The 20,532-nt window shown below is 39.1% G+C and overlaps 1 protein-coding gene across 1 annotated transcript in view; it reads left to right on the top strand.

Annotated features, from left to right (window-relative positions):
- The window catches only part of LOC134751868 (basement membrane-specific heparan sulfate proteoglycan core protein-like), a 253,985-nt gene that overhangs the window by 213,569 nt on the left and 19,884 nt on the right, over positions 1-20,532 (top strand). The window contains exons 8-9 of the mRNA XM_063687392.1: positions 7,686-7,837; positions 16,943-17,087. Coding sequence (XP_063543462.1) covers positions 7,686-7,837; positions 16,943-17,087 — 297 coding nt within the window. The remainder of the gene's footprint in view (positions 1-7,685; positions 7,838-16,942; positions 17,088-20,532) is intronic.

Below are 20,532 nucleotides of genomic sequence, written 5' to 3'. Positions count from 1 at the left end.
AAAGACAGCATGTTTTGCCTAATTATGTAGAAAAGGAGGTAAAACCACCCACTTTTCTAGTAGCATTTCGTTTTTGTAAGGGTTGCAGTTCTAACCTAACCTACTTATCTGATAGCATTTCGTTTCTGTAAGGGTCACAGCTCTAACCTAACCTAACCTACTTTTCTGATAGCAGTTCTGTTCTGTGAGAATCTCGGTTCAAAAAAAACATACAACCGAATTGAGAACCTCCTCCTTTGAAATCTTGAAGTCGGTTAAAAATAATTAAGGAAATCACTGAGCTTAAGAAAGCACCATTATAAATTATGCTGCATTCGTGTATAATGGTGGTTTAGGCAGTAAACATTTTATTTTCAATTCAATTCAATCTTTATTTGCAACCAAGTAGATACAGTTTACACAAATACACATGCAACTTAATGCTAGGTAGGTAACATACATAACTACTAGGACCCGGTAAGGGCTTAGCAAAGTATTAGGGTTTTTAAAATATTCCTTATCTAGATTTATTTGGCTTTCATTCATTCTTTCTTCCAATTGGTACATAATTCATTAGTATTTTAGGTCTTATAATAAAATTTTCATTAAAAACAAAATAACAATAAAAAATTTAATATTCGTTCTGCAATTTTTCTATTTTAAATACTCGTATACCTGGCTTGACTTTACGGCAATTCGGCTACTGATACTACCTTAAGAAGATTGCAGGATCAGTTTAAGGACTTTCTTTGCTGCAATGAACGTTGAAACTACAGTATAAATACTGAAAACAGTACACATCTAAAGTCATATAGGTTACACTTTCGATGCTCAAATCTGGTGGTCAAATCTTGGACGTACCTTTTTATTACCGGTTAATTCAAGCTGACAGTTAAAAGGGTGATTCACACAATATGTTTTTTTCTGAAGTGTTTCTAGTGTTTTTTGAATCAAAATTATTCGATGGTACAAATTTTAAAACAGAAAGATTGGATTTCCGGTCACGAACATACAAATAAAAAATAAAAAAAGTTCATACGAAGGCACACGGATCAGGAACAGACGATGTGTTTTTTAAGTCGTTTCGAAAGGTCTGTAGTCTGTAACAAAGTAAGAAAACCCCAAAAAAGTAATCAGATAATATGATATCTGTACAGAATAATTAAAACTATCTAGTATGGGATATGAATCGTTACCTATTCATTTTGTAGGCGTCTCGTGCATGTATCTTTATTTGCAGATAAACTTCTTCTAAATCTATTGTAGCGAATCGCTATTGTACCTTAACAGTATGAAACCTGGCAGCTACAAGCAGATCATGGATCATATTTCAACCCTAACAACTCTAACAAGTTAGGAACTTTCCTGGTTCTTTGGTATTAAAGCGGTTGTAGGTATTATCTCAAACTTTTGATGGATTGCTACTTCCTTCGAGTTTTGGAGAATTTCAATTCACGATGACTTTTTACAAGGCTTTATTTTAACTTGCAATGTTTGTATGTAAGTATGTATGTTCGGGTTAAATCTTGCGAGCTAAATTTGACCCACTAGTAGTAGTAGTAGTAATCACTTTATTGTACAAAACACAGGTCTTTTTTTTTACCTGACGGGCTCTGTGGCACTAGGGCAAGTAGAGCTGTAGGACTGTGTGGGGGGATGGTAGCCTGGGGAAAATCCAGGACCCTTCCGCATCACACGAGACGGTTTTGCTACGCTGGAATACTCCTAAAGAGTTTAAAACACAGGTCACTAGTCGTTATTCGATTGAGCTGAAACTTTACATACATATGTAAGTTGGGTGACAATGCAATATTATGGTACTCGTACCATCGAGCTGATCTGATGATGGACACAGGAACAGCCATAGGAACTCTGTAATAAGACAGCGAAACCTGATTGTGTTTGCATTAGTTAAGCTACACTTCGTTACGTCCCCATTAAAATTGGTATATTTTATTGTAATTACAAGATTTTTCACATCCGAATTTCCTTTATCGAGTCGGAGTGTACCGACACTCCATAATAAAAGCTGAAAGTTCACTTAAGTGCAAAAAACTCTCACACTATTTCTCTCTGAACTGTACAAACTAATTAAAACTTTAAAAGCAGGGCATAAGGTCATGTTTTAATTAAGTCCTAATACAAAACAGGGGTCAAAAACATGCTTAATTGTCTTAAGTGAGCTTTAAAAACCCTTTGTATTGCCGTTAGCTCACACCTTTTGTTTGAAACCAAAGGGGCACACAATGCACAACCCTATTATTAAACAAATTTACTTATTCATAAAATTTTTGAGTTTTAATCTTATTGTAAGTGCGATAAGGTCCATTATTTTTCAAGCGCCCGCAAATATGTTTGTATTTATTTGATTGTGATTGTAGTGGTTTAGTATGAAAAAAAAAGGGCTTTTTTTTGTTAATGATGAAAGCATAAAGGTGTCGAATTGATTTTAGATTAGATTGTGGCTGCCGCTGTTTTAAGTTGTTAGCCACTTAAATCCTTTAGGCAGTATTTTTTGCTTACTATTTTTACGGAAGCTTGTACTTATGTCACTAAATGTTTTCGGACTTTAAAGAATGTTATGCTTATCTGTCCTATATGCTTACCTATATCTGACGCATTTAGACAACAACCCTAAGTACTTTTTTTTTTCATAGCCTATATTTTGTCCCATTACTGGGCAAAGGCCTCCCCTGTCTTCCGCCACTCGTCACGGCTTTGTGCATGCTCCCGCCAGTCGCCACAAAAAGAGTCCAGGTCGTCTCGCCATCTCCTTTTTGGCCTGCCTCTGCCTCGGGTGATCTGTGGTGCCCATTCGGTCGCTGTTTTGGCCCATCTGTCCGTGTGCATCCTACAGATGTGTCCCGCCCTATCCCACTTGAGCTTGGCGGAACTTTAAATTTATTTATTCTTTGATTATACATTTTAGTGGCCGATAACAAGTAGTATGTACATAAAATTATTTTTTCTACTCGTCGACTGTAGTGGTTGAATTAAAATTTCGTGTACCAAACTATAATTGCGTACCTGTCATGTATGGGCTCCCAACTCAACTATAATATTCATTTTGATACGCTGTAGTCAACTATAAAAAAAAATAACCAATCACGTGCCGCCGCGCTCCCATAGAAAAGACTTAACAGGCAACAATATTCGCGCGTTGATGTCTTATGTACTACATTTTTGTAGTACCAATTTCCTTTAATTATTTAGGTTTCATAGTAAAAAAGTAGTATTTTAGATGACTCGTAGATAAAGTATTGTATACAATAGTGATATAATCAAGCTTTTCAATCTCGTAACTTACTTAGGTAACTCAGCAAGCTTCGTTGCCTAAACACGGTACTCGACTGAAAAGCTCTCTATTATATCACGATTGTATTAAATACTATTTTGATTATAATATGTTATTGAAAAATACTTAGTAGTTACGAGAATATTAAATTATTAAATAACTAAAAATAAAATATAAATACTTTGAGTAAAGTTACCTATATAAAAATTCATTATAAAAACAATATTTTACAAAGGCAAATATTACATAATTGATTTTAATTTATACATATATGTATACAATCAACTCATACTATAATATTAAGCAGTTGTTATTTTATTTACAAACCGCAAATTTTTTTAGTTCTTTTATTCTTTCGCGGCGGCACAAATTACTTTAACTAAACACAGACATAATATGCCTCTACACTCAAGAGTAATGTCACCATGTTGTGTCGAAACGAAAAAGTCTTTACCCGCGCTATAAACCCGTTTTATACTGGTCGTAAACAAAATGCTCTTTTGTTGCACGTGACCTTATCGACACGAGTTACCTTTTTCGACGCGGTTCCGTACGAAAAAGTTAAAAAGAAACCCTTATGGTGCGACTCTGTCCATCCGTCTGTTTGTCACATCGCTAAATATCTCGAGAACATTACATACAAATCCTGTATTTTTTTTGTAAAATATAGCATCAAAAAGGTACTGGCGACTGTTAAAGTTTTTTTTATTATAGATGGTGCCAGCATAGATTTTCTCTGTTTTTAGTTTTGTTCTACGGGATTTAACTTAAACGGCTAGCATCCAGGCTATTTAAAAAATTGACACTATTCGTAGGATTAACAGGTAAAACATATGCCGACGCCATCTGTGAAATACTTCGAACAACCCCATTGAACTGCCGCTAAAGCCCATTCATCAAATAATTTTTATAAATCCCGTTTTTTGTGTACAGGATAAACAGGATTTCCTGCCTCGTCATTTGATAAAGTTTCCAAACGGTCAACGGTCGGCTCCTAAACTCTCGAATTGAACCGTGTGGTCTCATTAAGGGTAATTTGCATTTTAGATTAAAAATTAAAGCCTTGCCGGCGGCAGATAATTGATAAAGTTAATTTAATTTGATTAAAGTGCCAAAGTGAAGTTTTTGGGAACTACAGAAAAAGCGGGCCTAAAAAGGCTTAAACTTTGTAATCATCTCTGCATCTAAAGAGTACTTTACTCATATAACATTAAGGCGTATAATCGGTTGTAGCAGATTTCACATGAAATGTTTTTTCTGATACAGTCAAATGATGCCCAGTTGATGGATTTTTGATATGCGTATAGAAATGACTTTTCATTATAATAATGGGTGCGGAGTTTTTTGGCAAGTAAAATACTTGATACAAAGCACATTCAACGAAGACTAAGGCTAGCAGACTTTTGACTTTTAGGTGACGGTCGGATTACTGATGCTGCAGGCTTGTAATTGTAAATTTCCTTGATATGATGAGTGATGAATTTTAAGTTCTAATTGCGTCACTTGCAGTTACGAACGTCGCTCGTTTTATCAAATAAATTGCCAGTGACAGCGCAGTAATGTCGCAACTATGGATGGTATAAAAAGGATGCCAATCTCTTATGGCAGAATTGTTGCAAAAGTGACCGCTTTCAGCTTTAAATAATAGTTCCTAATCTCTCCGGTGGCGCTAGTTAGGCTCTGGGACATGAGTATAACATGAACCATATAAGGCAACAAATAACCCGACCAAATTACGTAGGTTGTTTTTGGTAGTATTTCGCTGTATGGTGGCGCCGCCTAATTACTGTTTTTTGATGGACACTTTTCATACATAGAGATTTGGCTCCTTTATATAGTCTCCATGGTCGCAACAGTAACGCAGCTGCATCTACCTTCCAAATGTCACCTTTACACTTTACTTTTCGTGAAAAAACCCTAAATTAATGATGAATATGTCACGTTTTATTTATGTTTACATTAAAGATAGCAGTTGAATAATATTTTTTATATGACAACATTATTGTGTTACCCCGATTAATACAGGGGTAGTTGGGAAATAATATTATACTACTGGCAACACGGTGGGTAGTGGGGACACGGAGCAAGTTGGACAGGCTCGTTCACTTGGGTCGAGGCAGTTAAAGAGAACACATCGTGAAGGATCGGTCAGATCAGGGTACTTGCAAGTGCCTCTATTGTTATATTAGTAATAGTTAGAGTAACCATACGAGAGTAATCTTCACAAATATTCAATTTTGTTCAAAGCTTTTTGAACATTTCGCCCGCTTAGGTTCTTTCTGCCGACTGTACCAGGTAAATAAGCTCCTGTCAAACATATTTTATTATCTTCTTTTATGACATACTTCAATTTCCTTATTATATTTGGCAAAACATGATATTGTAAAGGTCCTTTCTGTTCTACTTCGTATATCTTTTGGCTAGAATTGTGACAAAATTATCAAATTTAAGGTATAGGTACGAAACAAAAAACAATTATGTAAAATAAATTGTATTTCAATGCCTTATTGTAACCCTTCTCCACATTATCAAAACAAAAACAACTCAAAAACAGCTGTCTATTATTTTATAAAATTAATAAGAACGTGTGTAAAGGCTTTAAAATAATACAAACACTAAGTAACACGAGACTCGTGCTTGAATTTTTTTTAAATCCAGTACTCAAGTAATTTTTAGTTATAAATTACGAGTAAACCAAGTAAAACAGTACCCGTAGGTCCAGATACAATTTTTAATACTCAATGTACAAAAAAGTATGTATACTGGTGAAATTATCGCCACTGCTTATAAAACCTTTCGCTTTATCAAAGATAGATATAACTTCGTAATAGATGGATACAGTCTAAGGAAAAAACGTGCCTCGAAAATCACGAAAATTTGATTCTCGATCAGATGGCGCCACTAGTTTTGGCCTACTCTCGTATAGAGGGCGTTGACGGTTTCGTTTGTTATTTATAATTTTAACGCATATCGGTGAAAGAACATGGGTCAAAACCATATAAAAATTATTAATGCAAATAAAAAAATCATTTATCCATATTTAAATACATTTTAACGTATTTTTATAAATCTTCATTTTTAGTTTTAAAGTATGTCGATAGATGGCAGTGAATTTACAGTGGTTACAAAATTTACTATGACAGTACCGCTCTATCTTATTATATATCCTTTTTGGCTTTATTGAAAAATGACTATTTTAATTAAGAAGATGCAAAATCATAAATCTCAAAGTTTTAAATCAAATAAGTCACATGTCTTTCACTATATTGCTGACTTACATCTTTTTGTAAGGAAGCAGCGAAGTCCCATAAGGCGTATTTTTTGTTTTTTTAAACCCGGTTTTTGCGGATGTGCGTGTTTGCCTTAAGGCGGTTTGCAATTTGACATTATTAAGGGCCTAGGGCTATTTCTGTATGTAATGTCCTGTCCTTACCTGTGTAAGAAATGTGGTTCCTATTAGTCGTTCAGTCAACGTCGTTTAATACTTTGTCACAATAAGACAGAAAGTAAAGTTGCATCAAGACAGATTGATTGAAATAAAGTATCTAGGTAGTTAATAACCTAACCATAGTAAAATTTAAAAATAATCTGCTATTTTGTCTTTAAAGTCACATGAACCAGCCGCCTAAAGGCCGCTCCCATGCAATTGTATCCCTCCTTTTTTTTATGAAATAGGAGGCAAACGATCAGACGGATCACCTGATGGTAAGCGATTACCGCCTCCTGTTACCCCCCTGTCCCCAGTTACCCCAGTTGACGGTAAACGCCCAAGTGTTTGTTCGGTTAATTGCAAATGTTGTCTTTGAAGTCACATTAACCAGCCGCCTAAAGGCCGCTCCCATACAATTGTATCCCTCCTGTTACCCCCCTGTCCCCAGTTACCCCAGTTGACGGTAAACGCCCAAGTGTTTGTTCGGTTAATTGCAAATGTTGTCTTTGAAGTCACATTAACCAGCCGCCTAAAGGCCGCTCCCATACAATTGTATCCCTCCTGTTACCCCCCTGTCCCCAGTTACCCCAGTTGACGGTAAACGCCCAAGTGTTTGTTCGGTTAATTGCAAATGTTGTCTTTGAAGTCACATGAACCAGCCGCCTAAAGGCAGCTCCCATACAATTGTATCCCCCCTGTTACCTCTCCTGTCCCCAGTTATCCCAGTTGACGATAAACGCCCTAGTGTTTGTTCGGTTAATTGCAAATTCCGAATTAAGATTAGGAATTAAGGCATCTGTTTACGAGTGTTTGCAACTTTAGCCGACGATAAAGAAAAAGTTGCAAACCTGTTAACTCCATTTGAAAGAAATAAGAGTTTTGAGACTCAGCGGACGATTGGAACGTTTACTTTAAGTTAATAAACTAATAGTTATGTATGTATATCTGTTTTCAAAAAATAATTCTTCCCCTTTTTTCCAGTGCGCCCGCTCTGGGTCCGACTGCAAGGCGGCAAGCGCCCTCTAGTGGCCGGGCAGAAGACAGAACTTATCTGCCAAGCTGTAGGCGCCAGGCCCAAACCCTCAATCACATGGTGGCGTGGCGGTACCAAGCTTAAGAATGTTAGAGAAACTGTAAGTACATAAATGTATACAATCTTGCTTTAGAAGTATTTCACCTAGATGACACTGTAAGGTGGAAAGCTTCCTCTATTAGCAGTAGACTGAACTAATCTACCAAGCAGTCGACGGTAGGCCCAAACCGTCCATTACTTGGTGAAGGGGCGGTACCAAGCTTAATACTGTTAGACTGCAAGTACATATTTTTATTTAATCTTGATTTATTAGACGCATTTCACTATTACCTGTAAAACCCGTGTGATAGACAACTCGTCTTTTTCTAACTGTATTAATTAGAGAGGGACGGGTAATCTGTTGCAGCGCTTCCTGAGCTAAGCCTACAATAAACAGTTTCGCTCCCATTCTAAATTATAGTGCCTGTGTGAGTATCACGAGTTGTCTTAAACGCTCCAATTGTCTTAAACACAGTATGACTCGGTTAATTTATTATGTATTCTGAACCACAAGAAACAAGTCTAAATTACTACTAAAGTTACTTCCAAACAGAAAAAGCCATAATAATTACAAATTGATCACACAATATTATTAAACTTACATAAGAGTACATACCGTGTAAATAAATTCGTCATCAATTCATCAGGCTGATACAATTACAACCAACCCCACCCAATGCTTTACAATATCCTTTCATACAATTCAAATTACCACTAATTGAAATAATGATCCTCCATATAAGCGCACTTATTTTTTAAGCGAGCCTAATAAACGAAATTGGACTTTATTGCAATGTATATGTTTTAAGTGCTATAAAATTTGACAATTTTCAGATTTTGGTTCATTTAAGGTAATTATGAGAGTGCAGTTTTGTACGGTTTAATGTTAATGCGTGATCGTATTTTATGGGTTTTTAAAATTAAAATGTGGTTAAAGCGATCTCTATACAAATTGGAAATTTAATTCATCAGAATATTTAAACCAGAGATAGGGTGTAGAACAGAACCATAGCGAGAGCTACAGTTTATGTAAATACCTACTTATACTCGTACCTATATATAAACAACATTGTATTTTTGTTGCTGGGACGTCAGTTAGCCGCGACCACGACCAGTGAAACCTGTGTCGAAACGTCGGTAAATAAAGGTAACAAAATAAATCAAGGCAATCAAGCATACGGCCTGCCTGATGGTAAGCAGTTTGTAAATGTGATTTAATATGTGTTTAAAACGCTAGTTTTAAATGTAACATTGTATGATTCAGCAACAAGTATTTGTGCCTTCGTATTAGGCAGGGTCACTACCGACTACGTTAAGAGTCCGTCAAAATTAATTGAATCCCGGGGCGGACATTAGATAGTTTTTTCACACGGAAATTATCAAACTCAGACAAAGTCGCCGCCAGAAGCCAGTCTGTACATAAGTGAATAGACGTGCTCTGACATGTTTAGATTGGATGCAGATCAACCATTTTGTTTGCACAATTGGTCGGCGCGTGTAATTGCCCCTAATAGTCGGACGCACAATGCGGACAGCACAATAGTTAACCATTACATTGATGCGCTGATAGCCACAGTGACATCTTGAACAGTAGGTAAGTACGGTCACCGTTTTTAAATTATATATCACCCTACTCGTAGTTGTGCTCCTGCCCGTAAGTAACGCAGCGTACTACGTAGGCGAACAACACGCGAACGCGAAGCGATGCGGCGCGGGGTGAATCAATCCTTTGATACCTATAGAAGTGTCCTTCGTGGGCGATCTCATTGCGAACGCGGGCCCGCCGCGCCGCTTCGCTTCGCGTTCGCGAGTTGTTCGCTTACGTAATGGCTCCTCTACACGACGGCCCAGCGTAGGCCAGTCCAAGGGATGCAGCTATGCGGTAGAATGAGATAGCAATATCACTTGCACCCTCTAACGCATAAATGCGACCCTTGGACTGGCCTACGCTAGGCCATTGTGTAGAGGAGCCATTAGACGCTGCGTAAGGTTGCCAGAGCTCAACGAGAGGGTGCGGAGTGTTAGGGTCGGCAACGCGCATGTAACACCTATACCATCAGGCGGGCCCTACGTTTGTTTGCCACCGACGTCGTATAAAAAAATGTATTTCAATTAAGACTTTTTAGTTTATGGCTTGGTTTTCATATTGATGAAATTGTCAATGAGTTGGGACCTTGGGACCAAAGTATATTCCACGGAATCTAATTGTTAACGTTTTACCAGACATACGCAATATTTACAAGAGCACTTACTACTTCTACTACTTAGCGGCCTTAAAGCGGCGGAAAGTAATAAATTGAAAAAATACCCTAATCGAATTTCATTGATTCTCTCATAAGTACCATTCAAACAAAGCGTGTATTAATTTCCATTATCAATGCTCATTGTGGTTATTACTAACCCCTATACCACCCTATATTTAATAAAAAAGTTATATCTCCTTTCGTTTTCACATAGTTATGACCTTTTTATGTTAAGCTTAATTTTACAAAAACATTTTCGACACGTGTGTTGTTCAATTAAAAAAATAGGGGTCACGTTTTGAGTGTATTGGTCTGTTTCCTTGTCTTTATACCATTAACATACCTGCATTATAGAACTATAATGTGGTATTATGGTAATGTATTTTACGACTGACAAAAAATGATGTGTATTATGAGATATTCCACGATTTACCATCTTCGCATCAGTTACTTACTTTTATCTACAGCAAAAGTTGATATACAACAAATAATATTCTTTATTAAATCCCATTCATCGAATTTATCATTACATATCATACTCTAAAAATTATACTAAATTACATTACATTAAATCAATTATACATCACAATAACAAATTACTCTTACTCTAAACTATACTATCCTAGAAACTAACACTAATAATAATAAGTCAAACTTCAGCCGTCCCGAAAATCGTCCCGTGACCCCCCCGATGCAAAGGTGCCCATGACGCTCGCCGCGTTGCCACGCTGAACCGCGATGGACAATCTTTGCATCAGGAAGGACCCAGAGCGAGGATCCAAACCCCTCTCCCGCATGCGTCTCCCCACTTCCCCGAAAAAGCCCTTGGCCTCCGTACACCAGCAGCCCGTAATTTCCACTGCAAGAGGGACAAATAAATAGTTCGCCAGGACCTCATATTTCTCCCGCTTGCGAACTGCAGCCAACTCGGCTGCTGCCCCTGCCGTTCTCACAGTACGGCCAATATGCGACGCCGCGAAAGTGCTGACGCACGTTGCGTCCCACACTAAACATTTCCCCCTCTCCCAGGGAACCAAAGTTAACCCATCCGGTCTCTTCCCGTCAGAGCGACTGAGACCCGGAGGTTCCAAGACGCACGGGACGTTAGCAGATACTAGCGCCCTTCGCACGATATCATTAAGCGCGTGGTGCCGTGGGAACCTCCCCGCACACCGACCACAACTCAACGCGTGATGACCGTTGCTCTCCACCATAGTACCGCAGATGCAAACGTGGGGTTCACACACCGCACAGCCCAGGCGAAGAGCAACTGCAATCCGCGTCGAGTCGTGGTCAAGCAGTGTACCCAAGTGCGGAGAAGGAAGCGCGTGAAGCCACGCTCCAGACTCCGGTTTCGACACTGCGATTACCCTCGCCCTGTCCACACCCACCGCACTCTCCACTAAGCCCCCCAGCAACCGCTTAACCCCCACGTCATCCCACAAACGCTGACGATCCGGTCTCTCCGGCGCCGCTGCCTCCGGGTTGAGAGCCAGCCAAGCCTCCATAGCTTCCGCAGCGAAAGGTATGGATACCCTGTCACCATATGGAGATAAAATTTGAGTGACAAGATCCACGACCCCCGCCGCCGACGCCAGAAAGGCCGGCAAGCTCACGTCCCTTGCGCGCCTTACGCCTAACCCACCCGATCGAATGGGAAGGGAGGCCAGATCCCACTGGTCCGCATTGAGGGAGACGTTCAGCAGTGACTCTACCGAGTCCTTCACCACTGCATCAAACGAGTCAATAAGGCCGGGGCAAAGCCAGGTGGGCACGGTGCGCAAAAAGTAGATGACTCTGGGAACGGCGAAACAGGACCGCAACAGAACCAGTGACACGTGCGCAGAAATGTTCTTTAACTTATCCCCGGCGCTCAAAAGAACCTGTCTTCTCACCTCGAAGGCCTCCGGGATGGCTTCCGGAAAAATGGGAGAGCCTAACAGATTAAACGTTTGGGGTGACAACTCCTTGAGCCCGGGAAGCAACTCCCTAAATAAACTGAAGGAAAGTTGACGCCACATGGAAAAAACTCGCACTTGCTAGCGTTCACTTCTAGCCCCAAGTCACGAAAACGCGGAAGAAGAGCCAGCAAGTCTTGCTGAACCTCAAGAGGCTTACCCCCGATAGTACCGTCATCCAAGTACGAGATGTTGAGTGGGGATTGAAGCCCGGAAACGGCTTTCTGTATTGCGAGGCTAAAGATCAGCGGGCCAAGAGGGTCCCCCTGCTGTGCGCCAACTTGCGAAAGAACAAGGGATCCGTTATAAAAAAGATTAGAGGGAGAGGAATACACCTGGAAAAGAAAAGGGTAAAGAGATGGCACCTTCTCCCTTACTTCCGCCAACAAAACGTCGCGCTCGACAGAATTGAAGGCATTCCTAATGTCCAGCTTGACAACTACGCATCCCTCATTCCTTGGATCCGAAGTAAAAGCCCGAGTTGCGTGGATGGCAGCCTCACAACCTAACCTCGTGCCAAATCCCAACTGACAAGGACGAAGATAAGCGGCCATTTCCTCCCTCACAACCCTACACCCAATCTTAGCCGTTAGGCGGCGAAATGTGCTACCGATTGCGATTGGCCTCAAACCACCGTCCCTCTTCGAAGGCGCGCACAAGGAGGCTCCATACAAATAAGGACACACCGAAGAATTCAACCGGCCAGCCAACAAAAAGTTACATAACTTTGCCAAGCTATCCAGCAAGCGCACCCCGTTGTCTCCCGCTGAACTAGAAGTAAGCTCCTTTAAATGAGCCGGACGGATACCGTCTAAGCCAGCAGCAGAACCACTGTTGAACGAGCCGAGAGCTAGAGCCACATCCTCCGGCTTAACCGTCAACGCCATGAACGAACCGTCCGGCTCCTGTGGAACCATCAGCGGCCGAGACGGGGCCGGGTGCTTTGACCGCAAGGCGCCAAGTGTCTCTGAAGTAGATGGAGCCACCCCATCATCAGACATTAGCACTCGAACCGCGCCCCTGAGATCACCCTCAAACACTTTAGACTCAATGGTCTTAACCACCGAGAAAGATCTAGGGCCTCTTGAATCCGTCAAATCCGCCAAATCAAGAGCCCCTGCCGAGTCAATATTGCGCTTGACCTTGGTAGTAAGGTTGCCCGAGGCCGCCGCATCAGGCGCTCTCAAAGCCGAATACGCGAACGAAAAAGCAAAAGTCGTTTTGATATTGATGTTAATTATTAATTGTACTTATTGTGTACCCCTTACATTTCATTAAAGTGTAAAAGGGCTTCTACGTGTTGGCTTTGGCTCCGCGCACGCCTCCCAAAGGTCCGGAACACCATTGTTCCGTGATGGGAGACATGAATAATGTGTTTCTCGCTATAAAGGAACCCACTGACTATCAGTTCGCCGGACGATATCGGAGAATTAGAACAAAAATTTGACAGTTCCGAACAACTGACAGGCCGATATCGTCCGGCGGACTGATAGTCAGTGGGCCCCTTAAATGGTAGGTCATCCTAGTTGAAATGTATTTTACATGCTGCAATAGTACCGCTGTTACTTTGAAATTATTTATTTTCGGGTTATATAACGTATAATGCCGTAAACATGTTAATACATTTTAATTAATAATCAGACACTCGACTCCCACTGACTGCTACATGTTGTAAGTGCGATGCTTGTTTTAAATAAATAATTTTTAATTAATCGTTATGTTGTATCTTCTTGCTGTGTACCTTTGTCTTATTTAACTATTTGTTCATTGTATGTTATTTTATGTCTCTTTTCTTCTTGTCTGTTACCTTTCGTGATTCTTCTCACCTGATGGTCTCATCGGAAGATCAGCGCTGGAAGTCACCAGCAACATGGACCAGCAGCACATTTCGTGGCACTTTAATCTTATTTTATGTTTTCTTTCATATTATGAAATATATTGTTTGTTTGTGCTTACGAATAAAATCTTATTCTATTATTTTCTATTCTACATTACCAACTTACTTCAAGTTTAATAAAATATTATTTAGTTTTTAATTATTCATTTTATCGTTAGTTAATAAAACTGCAATAAAAACTTCCATGACACTCAGACATATTAAAATATATTTGTAAAGGATGACTCACATAAATTCGTTTGAACATAGTGAAACGCATGTGACACGTTATAAATATATTCGTTAGATTTATGTAGGTACCTACATAGATTTTTTTCTGCTCAAATATAATTTACAAAAAAAAGTTCTCGTATTGCTTAAACTTTACTGTGCCACTGAGAGAAAGACGGTGTCCGCCTGACCACTGATTAGGTCTAGTCAAAGTCTAGTTTAGGTCCTAGGGCATGTTCCATTCAATCGCTATATTGTATAGAATGATATAAAGTGAACTAGATCGTAACGCTAGAAGTAACAATGAGATTGATAATATGTGACGTTTTCAACCAAAAGGTACCACATTGTCGCTTGTTGATAAGGTTGATTTCTAATTGAAGCTATATGGAAATAGCGCCTTACTGACAAGCGACAATAAGTACCCTTTTGGTTGAAAATGGCACATATATTATTTTACTGTAAAGCCCGGTTCACATTTGTCTGACGTGTCGTGTTGTGTTGTGTCGTGACGCATATCTGTTTCATGGGTATCTATTGTTTCCCATTAAGTTTTAAGTCATAATGTATTGTTTGTCCACATTTGCGTTAGTAATAATTTGGGATTTCTCAGAAACACGTAACGTTTCAAGATTGCCATAAAAAACCTAACCTATCTATAGGATAACCTTACGAAAATCCTGAACAGTTAACGGTTCCAGAATTATGGCTAATGATAATCTAACAATCATTACATTATGACTTTCAATAATTATGTCAAACAAAGGGACCCCCTGTTTCATACATTTAATATGATTGCGTGCACATTTGTCTGACGCAGCGTGCATCACAGTGCACGCAATCATATTAAATGTATGAAACAGATATGCGTCACGACACAACACAACACGACACGACACGTCAGACAAATAAAATGTGAACCGGGCTTCATTTGAAGTACATTTTCAACAATGTAATAGTAGAGTAGTAGTAGTAAAACTCTTTATTGTACAAAAAGAAACATAAAACAAGAGAAAAACGCATCATTTGTACAAAGGCGAACTTATCCCTTTCAGGGATCTCATCCAGTTAACCTTTGAGCAATTGAGGGAGAATTGGAGAACGGTAGACATCAAAGCTGTACTAAACGGCATAAAAGAAAATATTTAATTTCCTAAAAGATAGGTAAACCTATAACCAACAGTATATAGCATGGGCATGGGATTTATGTGAAATAAAACAAATATATTAACAATAATAAAATAATATATATTAGTAATAGCCAGCGGCGGCTGGTGATTCTATATTATGGGTGTTCACTATCACAGTAAAAAACTACACATTCAATTAACCGACACAAAATACGGTCATTGAACTCTCTTATAGAATTTCGCTATTACGAATATCTTGACGACCGATAGACGCTAACTGCAGTTCATTTTACAAATGGATTCTAGGTTGTGAATGTTGTTTTAAAATTTTATGGAAATATGTGCTAAATTGTTAACACATCGGTTTCGGTCCAAGCAAACTCACCGCACAGCCGTCGCCCGGCCCGCCCGCGCCCGCTCCAAACAAGACATATGTACTTAGGTAGGTAACACGATAAACTAAAACAACTAGTTACTTTTATCACAGCGACATAACACAACCACGGTGTTTTTGCATATTGATCTTATTTAATGACATATAAGTTTTTGTTTTTGACGAACATTGTTACGAAAGTTCAAGGTTTTCCTTTTATATTGAACTCGAGTCGATTTTGTAAACTTTTTTCACATTCTCCTGTTAAATTCATTCATTTTAAATACCTCACAACAAACAAATTGTGTGCACTTACTGCTGAAACTCTTGGTTAATTATTTATAATAAAAAAAATGCCAAAATTCCATTCACGCGCGTACTTTAAAATTGACTACTAACTAAGGTCTGTTTACAAACAAGTGACAATATGGCGCGCACAATGCGCGCGCATTCGACGAGAGGGCGCAAGGTCAAACGGGCTACGGAGCGCCGCTCCAATTTTACCTCTTTCTTCATAGAAAATCTTCTGTTTCACGTGCGGAACTGTAGCGAAACTTCTCTTTCGCTCTCATTGGATTTCCTATTGATTTTATGTACTAAATCTTTTTCATAGGAGCGCAATCCAAAGCGCTCCGCTTCGCGCGTTAGCTATGATTCCTATGAAATTATAGGAGTAGGCCGAGTAGTATAGGCCGTCTATAAACTTATAATGAATAAAGGTAATTATTTAATTGGTATTTTACTTTTGTACGATAGATCTTAAAGAGTAATATATTAATTAGGCACTATAATTTCATTATGATTATTTATGGGAGTGCACTGCACAAGCGCTCCTTAGAGGAAGCCGCGCCTGGTAATAGCTAGCACACGGTATAGTTAGCATCAATAGTAGCGGAACAACATGCCAAAAGTATTTGCCAGCCTCGGATAATTTCCCAAACTATTCATATCTCTACCGTTAGCGTTAAAAAGTTTATAAATAGAGACATCTCTTTTTATAAAGTAGATATATACTTTTTAAGCATAGTTTGATACTATACTTTTGATGCTGACTATACCTACTGTCTTTTTTTAGGGTCCCGTAACCAAAGGGTAAAAACTGGACCCTATTACTAAGACTCCGCTGTCCGTCTGTCCGTCTGTCCGTCTGTCCGTCACTAGGCTGTATCTCATGAACCGTGATAGCTAGACAGTTGAAATTTTCACAGATAATGTATTTCTGTTGCCGCTATAACAACAAATACTAAAAAGTACGGAATCCTCGGTGGGCGAGTCCGACTTGCACTTGGCCGGTTTTTTTGCTACCGTTTTCTCATTTGTTTTTCCTACTTTTAAAAGCAAGTTTCCTCTTACAGACCTCCACCGATGGTAACATCACCAACAGCATTCTAACGTTCGAGCCAGCCATTGACGACGCAGGCAGAGTCCTGTCTTGCCGAGCGACCCAACCTTCTCTACCCCACTCTACACATGAAGATGGTTGGAAGATGGAGATCCAACGTAAGTCCAGCATCAACCTTACTTAAACTACCTCAGAGACAGACAAATGATTCAGGCAGTTCTGCTTTACATGGCGACCCAGCCTTTTCTACCCCACTACACATGAAGATGGTTGGAAGATGGAGATCCAACGTAAGTCCAGCATCAACCTTACTTAAACTACCTCAGAGACAGACAAATGATTCAGGCAGTTCTGTCTTACATGGCGACCCAGCCTTTTCTACCCCACTACACATGAAGATGGTTGGAAGATGGAGATCCAACGTAAGTCTAGCATCAACCTTACTTAAACTGCCTTAGAGACAGACAAATGATTCAGGCAGTTCTGTCTTACATGGCGACCCAGCCTTTTCTACCCCACTCTACACATGAAGATGGTTGGAAGATGAAGATCCAACGTAAGTCTAGCATCAACCTTACTTAAACTGCCTTAGAGTCAGACAGATGGTTCAGGCGTTCCTGTCCTCCAGAGCGACCCAGCCTTCTCTACCCTACTTGACCCATGAAGATGGATGAAAGATGGAGATCCAACATAAGTCCAGCATCAACAACCTTAAAAAGCCGCTCCCATGCAATCGAAGTTACGCTCTCGTTTTAAAATGACAAGCTTATTGCAAAAATTACTCACATGAAACTTGGCACGAACATTTATTTTACGTAACATTATATCTATGTCTGGTAGTTTTCATTACTAAAAATTGTTTAAGAAAGAAAATAGGTCTAGTAGCATTTTTGCATATAAAACCCTAAAAAATAATTAACTGAATTAGCGTACCCGGATCTGGCCTCCAGCGATTATTATTTTTTCCTTTAAAAAAAGAACTACGAGAAAAACATTTTGTGACGATGATGAAGAAGTGAAGGAGGCTATTTTGAGGGCAAAGATAAAAAATATTTTTTCATGGTCTACATAAATTAATTAGTCGATCTGAAAAATTAATTAAACTAGATGGAAAAAGAAAAATACTTCTATTGTTTTATTTAATTTGCAAATAGTCATTCCGCGAATATTTGTACCTCCCCTCGTACCCAAGATAAAGCTTATTGACTTGTGACATTCAAAAGGGTTATCAAATACACGTTCCATGTCTGTCAAAGGATTAACATCACAGATATATGACTAGGTAGATCACACGAAAGAGCAAATAATGTTTTACAGCCAATCATTTACAATATTCTACTTGTAGAAAAAGAACTGCCGGTCAAACTCCATAAAACAGCCCAAAGTCGTCCTTAGCGACGAGGCCACCGAGTGGCTGATTGGACTCAATTTGTATTTATAACTGTTTTCTGTTTATCATACTATGCCATACGATTAAATAATAAATAAATAAACACTTAACTTTTATAAACACAGTAGGTACACGCGGCTTCCATTTAGCTATACCTACGTCTGTGGTTTACACATACACGTGCCATTATTATCCGTCACAGTAAAATCACGGAACCAATCAGAACTATTCATTTGGTGTAGTCAATTAATGCGTAACTTTACGCACAGTAATTGGAAACCGTTTACTTTTAATTAGGAGTTGTTTTCAATTCTAACAGGATTATGGACCTTTTTGGTTAATACCTCAGTATTGGAGCAAAACCCTGCTTGTTCGCTTTCGCTTGTTCACCAATTAAATTAGAACGAAAATAATAAATGCAGCTCGGGCCGATAAATTTACAATTTATAAAACAACAGAAAAATCGCATTTCGTTGTCCTTACAACTTCCTTCTAAAATTTATTCGCCCTCTGGTTGTAGACATCACGTTTATTTTTTACATACCGTAAACAATAGTTCTAATACCAAATAAAACAATATCACCAAAGAAAAAAAAATCAGGCAAACAGAAAAAGAAGATTGGTATTGATACTTAATTATGTGTTTAAATTGTGAACCATAGCTGTAGCACTTGACTGAAGTTCGGTAAAGTGTAGCACTTGACTGAAGTTCGGTAAAGTTCGGCGGCGGTGGTTCGGTGGGTAAAGATCAAGTGCGGGTAGTTCGCAAAACCCGCGCAGCAATATGTTGATACAATTGCTCGCCAGTGCCTGTTACCACGAACGTAAGGTCACGTTCGAAACGTCAGGCTATAAATAAACGTAATTTTTTACGCGACTAAGTCCCGTATTCGTTTAAAATTATGAGTGAAGATCGTGTTACTTTGAATCAATATAAAGTTCGGTGGTTGTACGGTATGATACGGCATCCATTCAGATAAATGTCTGTGGTTTACAAGTGCCATATTACCTGTCACTTCCACAGAATGAATGACGGAACCGATTGGAATTACTCATTTGAAGTCAATTAATGAGTTACCATTACCCACAGTAATTGGAAGCAGGCTCCTGATATTAGTCTAATATATTAGTCATTCGAAAATGGCGTAACAGACAGATTTAGGCTGCATTCTATGTACAGGCGGTAGCGGTAGCGGTGAGCAAAATATGAATGATTATTTATTGGAACTGATGTAAAAAAAGCACTTTTGGGTCAAAATTCTTTTCGTTGTCTTGTTTCTGACCACTCTGTCACGCTTGTATTTTTGTCTTTTATCAAATAAATAATAAAAGTTGAGTGCTATTGCATGTCTTTCTAACTGTAGAATATAATTCTCTGAGAAAAATTAAAAACTAAATTTCACCCCATACAAAAGCTCCACCCCGTCACATTTTTTGGGGACAAAAAACAAGACAACGAAAAGAATTTCAACCATTAGTCCATTTTTTTGTAACTGTTTCCATTTTTTCCTTTAATATAAAATTCATTAGTCCATTTTCTATGGGAGGGTAATTAAAAAAAAATTACCCTCCCATAGAAAATGGACCAGCCAGAATGTATGAAACAATCAAAAATTTTTTCGCGATTTCGGGGTTGGTCCCATAGTAAAAGTTGCTCAGTATAATCCCAAAACCTCCGTGGCAACGAGAATGCACTTATTTTTTAGCCACCGTGTATAATAATAATATTATAGTAAAATATTGATACATATAATAGTTAGTAATCTGCCCATTTAAGTACGATTCCCACCGAACGGACGGCGACGGCGCGCATTTCACATTTGTATAACCGCAAGCCGGTCGGCTGCTCGCGGACGCGGACGGCTCCGGTCCGATTCCATCGCTTCTGCCATACATAATGTATAGGCACATTGAAAATGCGCTCCGGCGCGGCCCGACTCCAGCCGGTCGGTTGGAATCGTACATTACGTAAAAAAAATTATGAGGCTGACACATTTAATGTTTTTACGGTCTCGTGTAAACTTTGGTTTTAAGCCCTTACTAAGTTTTCATATATCATCATTCTCCGCACTCTCTAAAGCCAATTAGCAAGCCAAATTTGGCCAAGAACAGACAACTGAAAGCACCCTTGTAGGCAGTAGGCACTATTGCCGCCTAGATTACCTTCTGCGCTTTGACGTAACGCTCAAATTCTAAAACGACAAGTTTCATGG

This window comes from Cydia strobilella, chromosome 23, assembly GCF_947568885.1.
Source record: "Cydia strobilella chromosome 23, ilCydStro3.1, whole genome shotgun sequence".
Classification (NCBI taxonomy): Eukaryota; Metazoa; Arthropoda; class Insecta; order Lepidoptera; family Tortricidae; genus Cydia; species Cydia strobilella.
Note: the sequence above shows the minus strand (reverse complement) of the source record. Positions and strands in the feature narration are given on the sequence as shown.